We start from the raw sequence: 16,147 nt of genomic DNA, 5'->3' as shown, positions 1-16,147 counted from the left end.
AGCATCTCTAAATGATGTTGAAAACTATTAAGAGGTGAATGATTTGCTTGACAAGCTTCATTCATGTCATGGATTATCTTTTGTGCATTTTCTTGTTCGTACTGTACTTTCCCCATGATGTCTTAATTGATATGTTTTTAGTGTTATGTTAGTTTCTCTTTGGATGACCCTTGTTAATCTATTGGTTCAAGGTAATAAAGAGGCCAAATTTGTTGTGGCATTCCTCTATTTGTATCTCAATTCCTCTATATGTCGTGTCTCGTGTTATCTACTTGAAGATGATGCAAAGAATTAAGATCTCTTTTTTGTTTCTTCCATGTTGAATCAATAAAAATATTCCTGATATACATTATTTATCATAAGATCATACTGGCCCTAGAGTTAGTGGATCCATTATGTGCTTTTCCTAAATGTTTTGTGACCATTATCCTTTGATTTGTCCTTTCTTGGGGACATCGCATTGTGGTAACGGGCTTGTCTTTTGGATGCATGCTATATTAAAGCAATTTCTCCTACTAAGGCATATACAAATGTTTTAATGTTGGGGCATACACTCCACTCAATGTTAAAATTTATGCACACACCATGACATGTTTTCAATACTCAAGTAACTTTGCAAACTAGGCCCTTTTCTTTGTAATCTGGTATTTTTATTTTTCATGACCCATAGTAAGAAAATCTTACTAGGTCAAGTGCAATCATGCTCTTTCTCTTTAATGTGTCATCCCTTTTATCTTGATATTAGAGTAGTAAGATGGTAAAGTCCCTAGAGGGTTGTTGTGTCTTGTTTCTTTGATATCTTGGTCAAAGGTTTTTAATGTGACTTTGTAATTTATCATGAGTATACTTAGTCTCATACTCCCACTAAAGTAGGGTCTATATGAAGCATCGTAAAATATATCCACATATAATTTTGTCCTCACTTAGACATGACCTTGGTGTTTCATTGTTCAATGCTTGATGCCTATTTTGATGCAAATTCTTCACCTTACATGCATTTCCTCAAAAACTGATTCCTGGTTGATAGGACTGGGACATTAGGCACCTTGGTCCTCTCAATTAGGTCCCATTTTGGGTCCCCACAAAGATCACTTGAAGTGAGTAGAAAATTTGATCATATATCGACCTACTCTATAAATTTAATTAAGTTTTGGGTAGTCAAGTATAAAAGGAGGTCTACCCCTCTCATTTGAAACAACAACAAATCCTTTAAGCCATTAAAATTACACTTTACAAAAATTCAAGTGAGAAAGCAATTAATCACTCATCAAGCATTTGAATAGAATTGAAGTTAGGTTTATGTGTTCAAGATGAAATACATGATCAACCTTCTTTGAAGACATTCAACATGAAACCCTGAAAACCTTGGATGAGGATAAAAATAATGTGACCAAGTTATACATTTCAATTACAAATATTTTTATTTCAAATATGACCTTTGCCTCAAAAGGAAGGCATTTAGCAATAATTTCCATTTCAAATCATATTTCAATTTCAAGGTTAATTCCTAAATCAGAGTTTGACTTAAGGTAAACCCCTATCCCCAATATCTTTCCCTTTCTTTCTATGTAGGGGAAATAGGTCTAGGAGTTGTGCTCCAGAATTGTGACAGATTCAGTATCAATGAATAGGTTCATCTTTTGATAGATCATAATTAAGAGGACAAGGATGAATCTATAGTACCTGGTCTTGGAAAATTAGGCCAAACTTTTGGGAGTGGGTTCTAAACATATTCTTTCACCTAAATATCAGTTTGTGGCTCTATGGGATATCTGTAGTTGTTTATTTTTGACAATTTTCTTCAATTATTCATGGTGTTACCCTAATTTCACAATTACCTTCTAAATTCATCTAAGAAAGTCAATAATTATCAACAACTAGTGAATCTGATCAAAATTTTAGCCATTTTCTTATTTGTATTTTGGCAAGATCTATTAGGTTCACCCATCTTTCAATATTTTGATAAATTTGGCTTATTAGTGGTTTTATTATCTTAATCGAAACCCTAATTCCAAATTTCAACCAATAAAAAGTGAAATAAGATTCTAACCAAAACTACAATGGAATGAGTTTTGATGCTTGAAACTAGGTTTATCTAGATTACAAGCTTATAAAAATATATTTGGAGGAAATAATAAAGAAAAATAGGTTGTCACCAAAATATAATGGTCCATGCAAGATTATATAGAAGATACATTTTGTATCCTAAAATGTTTATTTATCTCAAACAACAAAGATACATCTCACTTTATATGTTTCTAATTTCAATAAACTAAGTGTGGATAATATTTCTATATAGGTAGTGTTATTATAGCTAGATGATAGTTAGTTTTTACACACATGCAAAGAAGTTGAGGACACTCATGAAGTATCTCAGTAAGTGGAAAAAATTGACAATTTAACAAGTCAAATTGGAAGATGAAGAGATCATCTAGAATCATTCGTACATGAATAAAATTGACGATAATACTTTATTGGAGATGGGGCATAATATGCCCTTTAGTCTAAAGTGTGCATGTGGTCACAAGTAATTAGTTTTTGGTTATCATAACTCTTAATTGAGTCAAAAAGTCATTATCATACCAATAACTAGCTAATTAGGCCAGCTTTTGTGTTATATATTGGTATATAATTTAGTTTGAGTGATATCCGTGGAATAACTAGGGTATACATAAAATGCAGTAAGTAATATTTAATAATAAAATTATAAAGTGTATTCTTATTATAGATATTTCAAAGTTTGCCTCCCCAAATTGGCTTGTAATTATTAATTATTATCATTTATTTCTAGAATATATCATATTCATTCCTCTTTTTTGCAAGTCATTTATGTATTTTATCATTCCTAAACATATTGGAATCATTATATCACACAAAGAATAATTCCCAACCACCAAATAGTTTCAATCCTTTGAATTCCTCATGAACCATTTAACACCAAGACTCCTATTTAGTGCCCAATCTTTACTTCAATCACATATCCCATCTTTCCAATTCTTAATCATACTTTCACTTGTTGATTCCTCTCTCATTATCTCTACTCATCAAACTCCTTTGAACCATAATAAAATTTCATTACATATCCAAGTCCTCATGAGCACCATCATAGGTCCATTCCTTCAAATATTACTTCTATATCCTCTCAAATTTCCTCCATACAATAAATATCTCCTATTCTACAACCATTGCATCTTTTGTCTTTATTCCACTCTTCACTAATACCTATTCAAATCAATCTAATACTTTAAATACTTCCACATGCATACAACCCTTTAATCCACATTTATTCATAATGTATTCTCCTTAACACCCAACTACATAATCCCTTAATACACTTTTCAACCTATTCCAACAATATTAGCACTCAATACATTCTATAAGCACTACACTACGGTCCCTCAATCCATTTTACAAACTACAAACATTTGAACTATACCTCTACCTAGTTCTCAACCAACATTCAATTACAATCCTACGCAATCCTTTTGTAAATATCTAATCGCTTACACTCTAACATTTTATCCTACTATAATGCAACTCCTCAAGCAAATGCATGTGTTGAGACAAATACTTCACATCATATCCACCCATTATCATATTCCAGAAATTCATCTCCTCATTTTACAATATATTTTTGAAAATACAATATTAAATAAATATGATATTATTTTAATTTTAATTGGAAAGTAATTAAACTTTTCATTTACTCAGCCTTGAATTCTAGAGTTACTATATGCAACGTTTCTCAGATTACTTATGCTCGTGACATAAGCTGAAGGAGTTTTACATGCATATGTAACGTCAAAGATAGCGGGAGATAATTTTAGTAACGAGAGAAGCCACCATTCGCACTGGGAGCCTCTATTTTTCTAAAAAGTCGAGCATAGATAATTACCTTCTTACAAGGAAGCCATGAGTAGTTATGGGGAAGAGGCAATGCATGCACATAAAGGGGCAGAGGAGAGGATATACTGCAGGAAGACGTCGGTTTTATCATAAGGTAGCAAGAGACTTAGAATGCATGGCAAGATTAGAAATTCAAAATGTATACTAGAGAGAGCAAGTCGCGAAGGAGGAGTTGCAGGTTGACTATGGAGGATTCAAACTTTTTATTCTTTGAACTTTCTTTGTGAGATATCAAAGAAAGGAGGGGAGACTCACTGAACACAATAGAAGAAACCGAAGGGGACTCATCAAGTAAATGGCGTGAAAAATTTTATTCCTCAAGTCTACAAAATTTAGGTTTGTAACAACAAATAATACTACGCTGTAATTGCAGTATAAATGGGTATACATGAAGATTTTTGAAAATTAGGGTTTTGACAATTAACCTCTTTCGGGTTCACCAAAATGTAATAGGGTGAAAAGTGAATGATGGAGAGATCAAGAGGAAAGTTTTTCTTCTCTTCAAGGAGAGATGAAAGTTTCATTGCGGATTTCCCTTCAAACACTTTATCCGCATTACATTTAAAAGAGGTGGGATAATTCACTAGATCCAATCTAGGAGAGTGATTCAATGCTAAATGAATTGATAATGGTGTGAAGATGACAAGCTAACCCCTCTTTTAGAATGAGTAATGATTGAATTATGTGTTTTGAGACTAAGTGTAAAAGTATCAAAGAACTAGTTATAACTTGAAACAAATGCACTAGTTGAAGCTGTGCACCTGGATCTGGCTATAATATGTTGAGACGAAGCTGCTCTGCGAATTTGAGGAAAAGTTGTGGGGACCATGTTGAAAGTGCACACGGTCCTCCGAAAAATCCATGAAACGAAAAGGGTTTTTTTGCCTCTGTGAATGGAGTCCAAATCCACAAATACAGCTGCGCACTTGCAACCTACACACATGAAAAAGAGGGAAAGGGGTTGGGATTGGAGGTTTGCCTTCAGGTCAAACCCCAATTTTGGAATTAACCAAATCATGAAAGAAAGTACTTGCAAGTAAATGTAAATGAAAGACTGAAATGTAATTCATCTCAAGGGAGGTTGTAGATAGAATTGCTTCTGTGTAATTAAATGTTGAATGGGATCTCCTCTCCAATGATTGGATCCTTGACTTAAATGCAACACCTAGCCTTGAAGGGAGACTTGAGAATGCTCAATGCTTAAAAGGAATACTTGAATGCTCTTGAATGATTGAATGCGTGATCTTGTGGCCACCCTTCACTTATTGAACTTATGCAAATGAGAGGACAAATGCGACTTATATATTCATCAATTAGGGTTATTGGACTGATTTTTTATCATAGGCCAACATACAAAAAGTTTTCCCACTAAAATTGCAAAGACCAATGCAAAGATAGGACAGAGGGGCCCCCAAAATAGGACAGGGATAGGGGCGCCACACCCCTGTCCTACCCTTATCTCAGGATGGGAAGAAGGTTCAAGTAGTGTGGGGGGCCGAAAAAGTGCAGTTGCAGGGATTGAGCAAGTCTCAGGTCTTCAATCAAGCTTGGGATTCAATTCGCCAACATGAACAATCTAATGTGGTCGAAAATTGCAAGGGTCATAATTTTATGACACTACAGGCCCAAGGGAGTTGTTTATAATTTTTTGCGTAGGAACATTTGTATAGAGGGAATTGGGACCAAATGGTTGCTTGGCATCGATAACCTCAAGTTCACCTTCAAATACAAGGTCCTTTATTTATACAAACTTATTTTCAATAATGTTCACATCTTTTTTTTCCACATTAGGAGGTATGTTGGTCCTACAGCCTTCCCCTGAAGTAATTTTTTTACCTCTTTGTCAAATTATTGGCATTCTCCTCAGTAGGATGGATGTCTATTATGTGTTTTTGTTTATTAGGCTCAAATGTTCCTTTTGATTTTTCCCTTTCCCTAGAAAAATCATTTCTCATATGAACATATCTTCTACCCAAAAAACAAGAGTTTAAAAACCCCAAAAGTTTAACATCACAAATTATGTTTTTATCCTTGAGTTAAATTGAAATAACATTTGGAATCTACACTTTTGGAGCAATACGGATCTGAAGCCTAGCATTAAAATGTGGTAGTCACTCTCAACTCTTTAGTTTGCTAAACATTACCTATTGGCTTCAGTAATCTAGTGATAAATTTTGAGAGTGGGGAGGGACAATTTTAATATCTTGCCAACTAGGATATGATTTTCCAACCACTTCCTAAATGTTCTCAATGGGTGTCTACGGAAAATCTTGAAACATGAATTGACCCATATCCCCAAATTCTTTAATAACTACTTTGTCTTGAATAGATTAATATTTTAAGAAGATAAAAAATAATCCCTTCTATATCATCCTAAAAAATGAAACATGGATTCCCATTTGTTTACTTATGCTATAGCTATCCAATCATCAAAGAATAATCTATAAGGCAAGAAATTGATATCTAAACAAACAAAGAATATTGCATACCTTTCAATCTATTTCCCTCTACTTTCAAATCTTGCAACATATTAAAATTCAAAGAGATGGAGAGAATTTTAGGTTTAGAGAGCACCTTACCATCTTCTTCTTGTCAACCATCTTGATGAATGAAGCCTCCCCTTCTTACTCCATCTCCCATGGACCCCAAAAATCTTCCTCCTACTCTTGTTCAACTGGCCATGGGCAGTCCTCCATTATTCTTTATAAATTTTCTAGATATAGGGAGAGCTTCACCGAGGACGTCTAGATTTAGAACATCTCTATAAATATATACAATATTCTTTCCAATACTGCCTCCATATGGGATTAATACATCACATGAGGGGAGTAAATACTCATTAATTACTCACCTATCATTGTTTGCATTAGTCTCATCTCCTATTTGCCAATTGGCCTAGGAGAATTAATCGGCTCATGCTCAACACAAAGGTTCAATAAATGTGGATGGGTTGGCCAATAGTTTTAGGAATCATATTGGCGAGATAACACAAAATTTTAAATTTAAAAACTTTCACCCTAATCAAATCAAAATATATCAACACAATAAACCAAATAATCATACAAAGAGAAACAAAAAAGGAAAGCATAAGAGGAATAAAAGAGAATAAAGAACATCAAGAGTGATGAAGAACACTAATCTAAGCTCAATGTTGTGAGTGCAAAGCTCTATGTAGCAAAAGTAGCAGACTACCATTCAACTTCCTTAGAGTTCATTAATATATCTTTAGGTAAAATAAAATGATCTAATATATCTCACAAATATACAATTTCAACTTATCTAATATACAATAACCCTATTATAATTAATAAAACTTTTTTCTACTCCAAAGCCCATGAGATCGATCCACCCTCCAACACTAATGTTTAGCCAAAAGCATGCTTCCTATTATAACAACCATCTTTCTAATTTAAATCTATGTAGCCCTCTATAACATAGGGACGCGCCTAATCTGGCTCCAAAACCATGTTATTGTATGACTGATAACTCTTGTCTTATGCAGACAGAAAAAATGTACAATAGGTGCAGAATAGCTATGGGGTTCGACAGAAGCATTGTAGCCGTTGTCCCCCACTCTAGTATAACACAAAAGTTATCAGTGTACAATAGTGGTTTTTTGTTGTTGTTGATAAATTGCAAGGATTTTTAACCTGGCTTGCACTAGGAGAAGCCACAAGGAGGACCTCTTCCCTAAACCCAACACTCTCTTCCTTCACTATCTGCCTTCTCTCTCCACCTCTCCTTCCCCATTATGTTAATTCTCCTCCTATCCACGACTCCTGTTAGCCTAGCTTGCAGCAGGAGAAACCACAAAGAGGACCTCTTCCCCAAACCCAACACTCTCCTCCTTCATCATTGCCCTTCTCTCTCCACCTCTCCTCTATGTTTTCCTCCTCTTCTTCCCTCCACTATGTTAAATCTCCTCCTATTTCCTTTCTTCCTTACTTCCTTACTTCTCCATTTCTCCTCTCATCCCACCTCTCTTCTCATCCCTACCTTCCAGCTCCTCTTCTCCTCTCCTCCCCACCTACCATCTCATTCCTCCTCTCCATCTCTCCTCTCCTCCTTTCCTCTGCTCCCCATCTCCCCTATCACTCTATCTTCCACCTCTCCCCACCATCTCCCCTTCTCTTCTATCCACCATTCTCCCACCAGCCTCTTATCTTTTCCTCCTCTCCTCCTAACATGTCTTCTCCCCTCTACTTCTCTTGGTTTTCTCCTCTCCTATGACTGTACTCCGCCCCTCTTAAATGGCGGCCCCTCCTCCTTCCACATCACTACTCCACTCCACTCCTCCATGTCACTACTTAGCTTCCACTAGTCAACGTGGCCACCACCACCCACTACGATCACTCCTCGGGGGTCCACCTTTGTGTGTAGCCACCACCATCCTTTCGCATACTCTCTTCAGCGGCAACCGACAACATCTGCGCCTCCTCCAACCATTGTTCCTCCACATCCACATTGGCACCACCATCATCCTCCACACTGTCTGTACGATAATTTTCTGTCTGCAGCACAGGTCACGCGCCAGACACTTCCTTCCACTTTGCGGGAAGCCTCCGGGACTGCCTCTTGCTAGTGAACTTATTCACGCGTGCAAGCCTCCATCCACTGTGCAGGCCTGGGTAAGTCTCGAACTTGAGACATCCATGAAAAAACGGACTCACAACAATTGTTGTTCTGCGAGGACATCCCCGAATGACAGTGCGTTTTTTGAGCTAGAATAGCTACAGTCATGACATAGTGGCCTCGTGTTATCTAATTCAAGCTGTGCAAAACTATTTAGTACAATCATTCAAGAATTGAATATTCCATTTTTAATTGTATAAAAAAACAAATGATATTAATTGGCACTTCATAAGATCCTCATTAGTTAACATGTTGAAAAAATAAATCATTGAGCTGTCTGCTCGCAAGTATGAACCTCCATTAAGAAAAATAAAAGTGGAACTGGCAAGAGAAGCATCAGAAACCGCGCCGATCCATAAAATGAGTAGAGAAAATATTTAATTAAGAGAGTTTTGACTTCTGTACTAAATTTAGTGTCGTTCAACTTATGTTTAGCGGCAACTAGTCATTCGACAACGACTGCTTTCCTAAACAGGCATATTAAATTGGCCTTGTGCGTGTTTTTCAACGGATGATTAGGTCACAGACCATGGCAAAAGACAAGGGATTTGTTTGTTTTTTCCCATCTGTAAACGCGTTTGGATTTTGTCAACGAACCTATAACATGGGGTCCTGATTAAGTTGAATATGTCTTTTGATATATACAGTCGTCTAACCTGCTCGTAAGAATCGCTTGTTGTATATTTATTAAAAGGAGATTGTTGCATGAGATCACATCGCTTGCATGGCTGGATTAGATGAGGGGAACAGACAGCGAAAGTTCACAGGCGACGTAAGTAAATTATCTTTTTCCACTAGCAGTTTAGTAAGAAATTTTAAATAAAAAATAATTATCTTCATACCCAGTGGAGAAGATACGAATAAGAGTTGGGATGGAGCAGCCTTGGTGCTAAGGGCAGCCATTCTTCTATTAAATAACATGGATCGTGATTATTGAAGCAATGCATTAAATCACTGAAATACCTTTAAATCTGCCGGTCAACCGGGACGCCTATGTTGAATTACTATCCAAACTTGGATTCATTCCACACACTCCATTTCGAGCTAAATCGAAGTCAACCATAGCAAAATGAATATAGCTTAGTTATTAACAATTAATGGCTACAAGCAGCAAGCTCTTCCAGCATTATAAAAAGCCATTCCTCTGAACTCTCAACACCAAAAACAATTGCCTCCGTAGTTAGTAAATCTGCAGAGCGAGCAGTCATGAGGAGCAGTTGTATGATTGCGTGCATTACATTGCTGATCTTGTGTTCGAGTCCTGCCAATGGCCAACTGAGCTCGACATTTTACGATAAAACTTGTCCTAAGGCACTTTCCACGGTGAAAGCTGCGGTAAAAGCTGCAGTCGCCAAGGAGAAACGCATGGGCGCATCATTGGTCCGCCTTCACTTTCACGACTGCTTCGTCAATGTAAGATTTTCGATTAGCCAGTCCTTCCATTTTTCGTTATCTAGTTTTATAAGGTTCTTATCGATTTTTATTCAACAAGTTCTTAAGTGTAGTTGGAAATTGCAGGGGTGTGATGGGTCGATACTGTTGGATGATTCGGCCAACATAACGGGAGAGAAAACAGCCGGTCCTAATGCCAATTCTGCGAGAGGATTCGACGTGATAGACACCATCAAGGCTCAAGTAGAATCAGTTTGTAGTGGAGTTGTGTCTTGTGCTGACATTCTCACCATTGCTGCTCGTGATTCTATTGTGGAGGTACTTACTCTTCTTCGCCTCGTATCTTATCATTGTTTCTTAATGCTTTTGTTCGCGATTAATCCTGCAATATGCAGAGTCGGTGAAAGAAAAGCACCACATTTCAAAACTCGCCGTGGGATTCTTTCCACAGAAATTTTGACTAAAGCAAAAGATTTAAAACCTAATATTTCTTATAGAAAACTTATTATATTTATTAGTCTTCTTCCATTATCATGTTATTGTTTCTAGATTTTATTTTCAATTATGAGATATTATTCTGAAGGTATATCGAGGAATGATATCCCTGTGTGTAACCTCACCCTCTAGAATTCTATTAAATTTCTAAGCTTTAGAAAATGCTTCCTTCTTGACAAAATTTGCAAGCTGTGTAGAAAGCTTCCCTCTTGGCACAATAACTACAGATTTCAACACTTTGACTTTCAAAAATATTAAATGCTTTACCATTAGTCACCTGTTTTTGTTTGGTTTAACATGGCAACGAGTCCCTCACCTCTTTGACTTCGTAACAAACGAAAAAGATCATTGACTTTCTTGATAAATAAAATATATTAGCCGGCAACACGCCATATTATAAATATCGCTATCTTGAATACCATGTTTAGAACATTCAAATGCTATGAAAGTTACTCAAAATACTTCAACTCTAGTTACTAAGGGTTCATATATTGTTATTGTTAGCTGGGAGGACAAACATGGACAGTAAAGCTGGGAAGGAGAGATGCAAGGGCTGCAAGTCTGAGTGGCGCAAATAGCAAAATCCCTGGTCCCGCATCCAGCCTGAGTGCACTCATCACAGCTTTTAGTAATCAGGGCCTTTCTACCAAAGATATGGTAGCGCTTTCAGGTAATTTTATTGCATATGCTGAAGATCAATTCTGTGCAAATATCAAGATAACTAAAATTCTATTTATGCTTAATGGAGTGAATCTATTCTTTCTGCAGGAGCTCATACAATTGGTCAAGCAAGGTGCACCACATTCAGAACCCACATCTACAATGAAACCAATATCAACACTGCATTCGCCACTTCTGTGAAAGCTAACTGCCCAAGCACTGGTGGTGACAACAACCTGTCTCCCCTAGATGTTCAAACTCCCATTGCCTTTGATAACAACTACTACAAAAATCTTCAAAGCCAGAAGGGACTTCTTCACTCTGACCAGGAACTATTCAATACCGGAGGATCCACCAATTCTCTGGTTACTTCCTATGCTACGAATCAAAATACTTTCTTCCGTGATTTTGCTACTGCCATGGTCAATATGGCAAACATCAAACCTCTTACCGGTACCAGTGGTGAAGTGCGCAAAAACTGTAGAAAGCCCAATTAAATTAATCGTATTCTCTATGTTCGGTAGTAGATTGGTGTGCAGCAAACTGGTTGGATTTTTTAGATGTCTTCAAGCTTTATCAAGCACTAGCAGAATAAACAAGCATTGCACTACAAAACATGTAGAAGCAGTTTGATATGAATCGATTGAAACTTGAAAGTATATGTAGAAGCAATTTGATACGAATCAATTGAAATATGAAACTATATGTCTTGTTTGCCTATATTTTCTGCACAGATATTTTGAGCTTCTCAATTTTAATAACGATATGTCAAATGTGATTAAGAAGTGAATTAGATATATATATTTATTGGTGAGGAAATAAGTTTAAAGGCAAATATGTTTCTAGGGTAATCAAATATACGTATATAACTTAGTACGAACTAGCATTCCATAAGTTACAATCAAATGATTAAATAATAAATATTAATTTAGTAAATTAATAGTGAAAGGAGAGTAAAACAATCGACTAGAGTAATTTTGAGGTAGCACTGAATTTTGTTTGTTCTAGCATAAAAGGATAGGTCCTTTGGATCAATCCTATGATTCTTATGTACTTTCACAAATGTACATATGGCATGCAACTAATCTAATTTAACATATCTAATAATATTGCAGTTTTGATAATAATAAATTTTATATGATCTATACTTATTTATATTTATTTGTGAGGATGTTAGTGTAAAAGAAAATATGCTTTCTTTAATGTTAATCTATGAATATCAAATATATGTATATACTTTTGTACAATCAACATTTTATCATATTTTGATTAATAAAAGCAAGAGAGGGCCCGTACCCTTTACATAACCGCAAAGCAACCCCTGGGGCACATGAGGGATGTGCAACCAGTCAAAACACCCCTCACTAAAAGAAAAAACCCTATAGGGACACCTAAGAACCAGCAAAGTAAATAAAAACCAGCAAGAGAAGAACCAAAAACAACACTAATAGAAAGCAAAAAACCAGCAAAACCACCCATAAAAGGCACAAAGGGATGCCCAACTACATGGGGAAAGTTTTATCCTGGCAATTCTTGCTTAAACTTAGGACTTTGTTAAGAAAAGACACCTTTTTGGAGGAACCAAACCCAACACTAGAAGAAACCAAAGCAAAATCTGGGATAGCTTTCACCAGGGACCTCATGGGGCGGCCACCCACTATCATAGCCTCAAACTACTTGAACTTATTCTCCCTTTTCCTATTAAGCTTAGCTTGTAAGGTCTGGATAGCCAATAGAGAAGAGTTATGCATATTGGTTGCATTGTTTACAATATTTCATAAGTTAAAATTAAATAATACAAATAATAAATACAACTTTAACTAAGATAATTGTGTGGAATGAGTAAAACATCAGAGAATAGTAACTTTGAGGTAGCAGTAAGTTTTTCTTGTTATTTTAATGTGAAAGTGTCTTATAATTTTGGATTCATCATAAAACTCTAATTGTTGATTTTATGACTATTATTCACTTTCACAAATATAAATATGTCATGTAGTCTTTAAATCTAATTTAATACATATAACAATTGTGTCTCTTAATTTTGTGTGATCTTGCCCCTTTTTTATTTTTTATTTTTTATTTTTTTAGGGTAAAGGGTGAGCACATACTAATTATATTAATTATGAAAAATATAATGGTAGAAGAGGAAAGTTCATGATAAAACAGACTAGAAAAAATGAGTAAAACACAAAGAGCCTATCTCCATATGTGAACCCTAATTTTGAAGCTATTGACCTAAACTTGATACCAACAAAATGGGGGAAACAAAGAGCATGGCTCAATCTATAACTAGACCATACAATAAAGACAAAGAGCATTTCTCAATATACTGACCAACATTATACCTTACTAAGACACCACAAAATTGAGAATAGTAGAGAGTCAAGCTCAGCCTTGCTCCTTTTTCAATTATGGAGAATGGTTTTTTTTTTTAAATATCTTGAATAGGTTTTCATATCATTATTATCAAGTTCTCATAGATTTATAGCTAGAATATTTTGGTTTTACAACCTTTGCAAATAAATAATAGGAACATGTGAAAATATACTAGGATGTAAGATTTGATATATATAAAGTCTTCTAAGAATTTCAATTGAGATGTTCTTGTACTTAAACATACTTGTATTCTCTTAATAATTAAATAATTACCAAATATGTATAGGATATGAATTAAAATTTAAATGAATATATTGAAATAACTAAGAGAAATGTGTACCGATTTGGGTCATGGTGGGAAAGGTGTATCTTGAATTTGAGGGGTCTTTTGTGGGCATGGGAGTGATATCACACCCATAGGGTTGACCAAAGAAATTAAGTGATAATTATTATGTAAGGAATGAATGCTTGAACATAAAGAATCCAATCAATGTCAAATATCTAGGAACAAATGAGATATGTTTAAATGTATACGGATGAATATGATTAAGAAATGACTTGTAACTTTGTATAAGATTGTAAAAAAAATTAATATGTAATTTCATTAATATATTATTCTAAAATAGATGCAAAAATTTGTGAACATTACCAAGAGAATGTAAATTTCACCATTACATTTTAACCCCACTTTGAAATGAAAGTTAATTCTAAAATTATTATTTATATGGAAGTTAATGTCCACTCGCAAATATGAATTATAATAAATACTCATATATAATTTACCAAATTCAAATGATATATAGTAGAGCTTAGAAGATATTTTTTTTGTGCACGTCATTCTTGGTATGCATGTTCAATGGTAACCTACCACATATAGAAAAATATATAATGAATATCTTGTATATTACAAGTTATTTCCTACATAAAATGAAAGCTTCATTAACTATCTATGAAATTTAAATATTAGTAAATGGAAAGGTCTGGGGTTAAAACAAAAAATCTTGTATAAAAAGTGATAGTGATGGTCATAGAATGACGTGTAAGATTTATATGTAATAGACTTTACATATAAAAATGAGTTTGTTCAACAAATTTAGATCATGCTTGCATACAATAATACATAATTATGGATATGAAAGATGATAGACTTGAAATTGATTTGATATTTAAATATTAAAAACAAACCCTCCATAAATGTCAGTGTTCATTATTATCTATAGTATAACTTATGTTAACTGAGTCTTGAAATTATAACATGTAATCTAACTAACTCATGTTTACTTTGCATTTCATGAAGTTGAGAGTATATATATTAGGCTTACCATTAGAATGAAAAAAATTCAAATAATCACTAGCTGACTCTTCGAAGAAAGTCACAAAAGTATGTGATAATGAATGAGAACACTTCTCTAAACAATTGAATCTTTATAAAAATGAAGAAACACTAATTATGAAATATCATGATAGATTAAATTTAACATCATTCTTTCTATACTAAAAATTCATTTAAATTAATATTTTTCAGCGTGATATCAAATATATATTTGTTATTCATTAACCAAAACTGACATTAAATACAATAACTGAACCATGTGGACATCGTGTTTCCTTCAAAATATATGAAGCATTGTATTTGTGATGAGGTATGCTTTGTTAATAAATCGATAGATATGGATGTTGAGGAGTGACATCTTTTTATTAATATATGGTTTGCAAACAAACTTCAACTGTTTTATTATTTTTTTTTTGAATAAAGTTAATTTTAATATAATTTTTTAAAAATCTAAAAATATTAATTAAAAAATTGTTAGTTATGATTTAGTTTTACCATTTTGATGTATTCTTGATTTTGTTGAATTTAATTTTAGATTTATATAATGTTCAATTTCAAAAGGTTTATTGCATGCTTTGTAATTCTTGTTGAATTATTTAGAGTTTAAATAGACGATGATTTAACTCTTTAGAACTTTGGTTTTATCAATTGTGGATGATTATTTGTTCATTTGAACTAAAATGTTGATATTTGTCTTCACATCATGTGGTCAATTTTACCAATAATTTGAGAGCAATGATATATTCACTTTAGGCTTGTTTTACAGTAAGAAAGCCAAATTAGATTATAGAAGATGAGATTTAAAAATAAAAAGAAATAAAAAATTAGGCATGGGTAGATTGAGAGGAAGAAATATAGAGAAAAGACAAAGATTAAGAAAGAAGATAAAGCAATAGGCTACATACTCTTAAGAGGAATTTAAAATGAAAAATATATTAAAGAGAAATAATATAAGGTATGGGACTGCATACTATTAGGAGGAATTTAAAATGAAAAAAGAGTTAAAAGAGAAAATAATATAAGGGATGGGGAAAATTGGAAGATTATATACATAAGGTGTGGTAGATTATGAATAGAAAAATATGGTGAGAGAAAAATAATCTGAGTAGAAGTTTTGCATATAGAGAAAAAAGGAGAATACAACAATGGGCTATAAATTATAGGAGACATACAAAAAGAACTAAAAGAAGATTAATTTTTTTAAAAGAACAGATAATAGTAAGCATTTGTTATATAGAATAATATGATAAAAAATAAATTTGGAAGCTTTTAGATTGAGTTGATTGCCTAAGAAATGAAACCAAATATCATGTTCTATATGCATAGGTAAAAATAAAGATATAGTAATTTCTT

The 16,147-nt window shown here is 34.0% G+C and overlaps 1 protein-coding gene across 1 annotated transcript; it reads left to right on the top strand.

Annotated features, from left to right (window-relative positions):
• The first annotated feature begins 9,727 nt into the window (after positions 1 to 9,727).
• LOC131037437 (cationic peroxidase 1-like) lies at positions 9,728 to 11,764 on the top strand. The gene is made up of 4 exons (XM_057969577.2): positions 9,728 to 9,951; positions 10,057 to 10,248; positions 10,930 to 11,095; positions 11,194 to 11,764. The coding sequence occupies exons 1-4, from the start codon at positions 9,745 to 9,747 to the stop codon at positions 11,580 to 11,582; spliced, it is 954 nt and encodes a 317-aa protein (XP_057825560.2). The 5' UTR covers positions 9,728 to 9,744; the 3' UTR covers positions 11,583 to 11,764.
• Positions 11,765 to 16,147: the final 4,383 nt, after the last annotated feature.

This window comes from Cryptomeria japonica, chromosome 3 (genome assembly GCF_030272615.1).
Source record: "Cryptomeria japonica chromosome 3, Sugi_1.0, whole genome shotgun sequence".
Classification (NCBI taxonomy): Eukaryota; Viridiplantae; Streptophyta; class Pinopsida; order Cupressales; family Cupressaceae; genus Cryptomeria; species Cryptomeria japonica.
The sequence above is the reverse complement of the archived record's forward strand: the minus strand, read 5'-3'. Positions and strand labels throughout refer to the sequence as shown.

Bases quoted from the DNA above. Each gene is read 5' to 3' on its own strand.
- LOC131037437 (XM_057969577.2), top strand. From the start codon at position 9,745: ATGAGGAGCAGTTGTATGATTGCGTGCATTACATTGCTGATCTTGTGT. The intron at 10,249-10,929 runs GTACTTACTCTT...TGTTATTGTTAG, and splicing joins CTCGTGATTCTATTGTGGAG to CTGGGAGGACAAACATGGAC. The intron at 11,096-11,193 runs GTAATTTTATTG...TTCTTTCTGCAG, and splicing joins AGATATGGTAGCGCTTTCAG to GAGCTCATACAATTGGTCAA.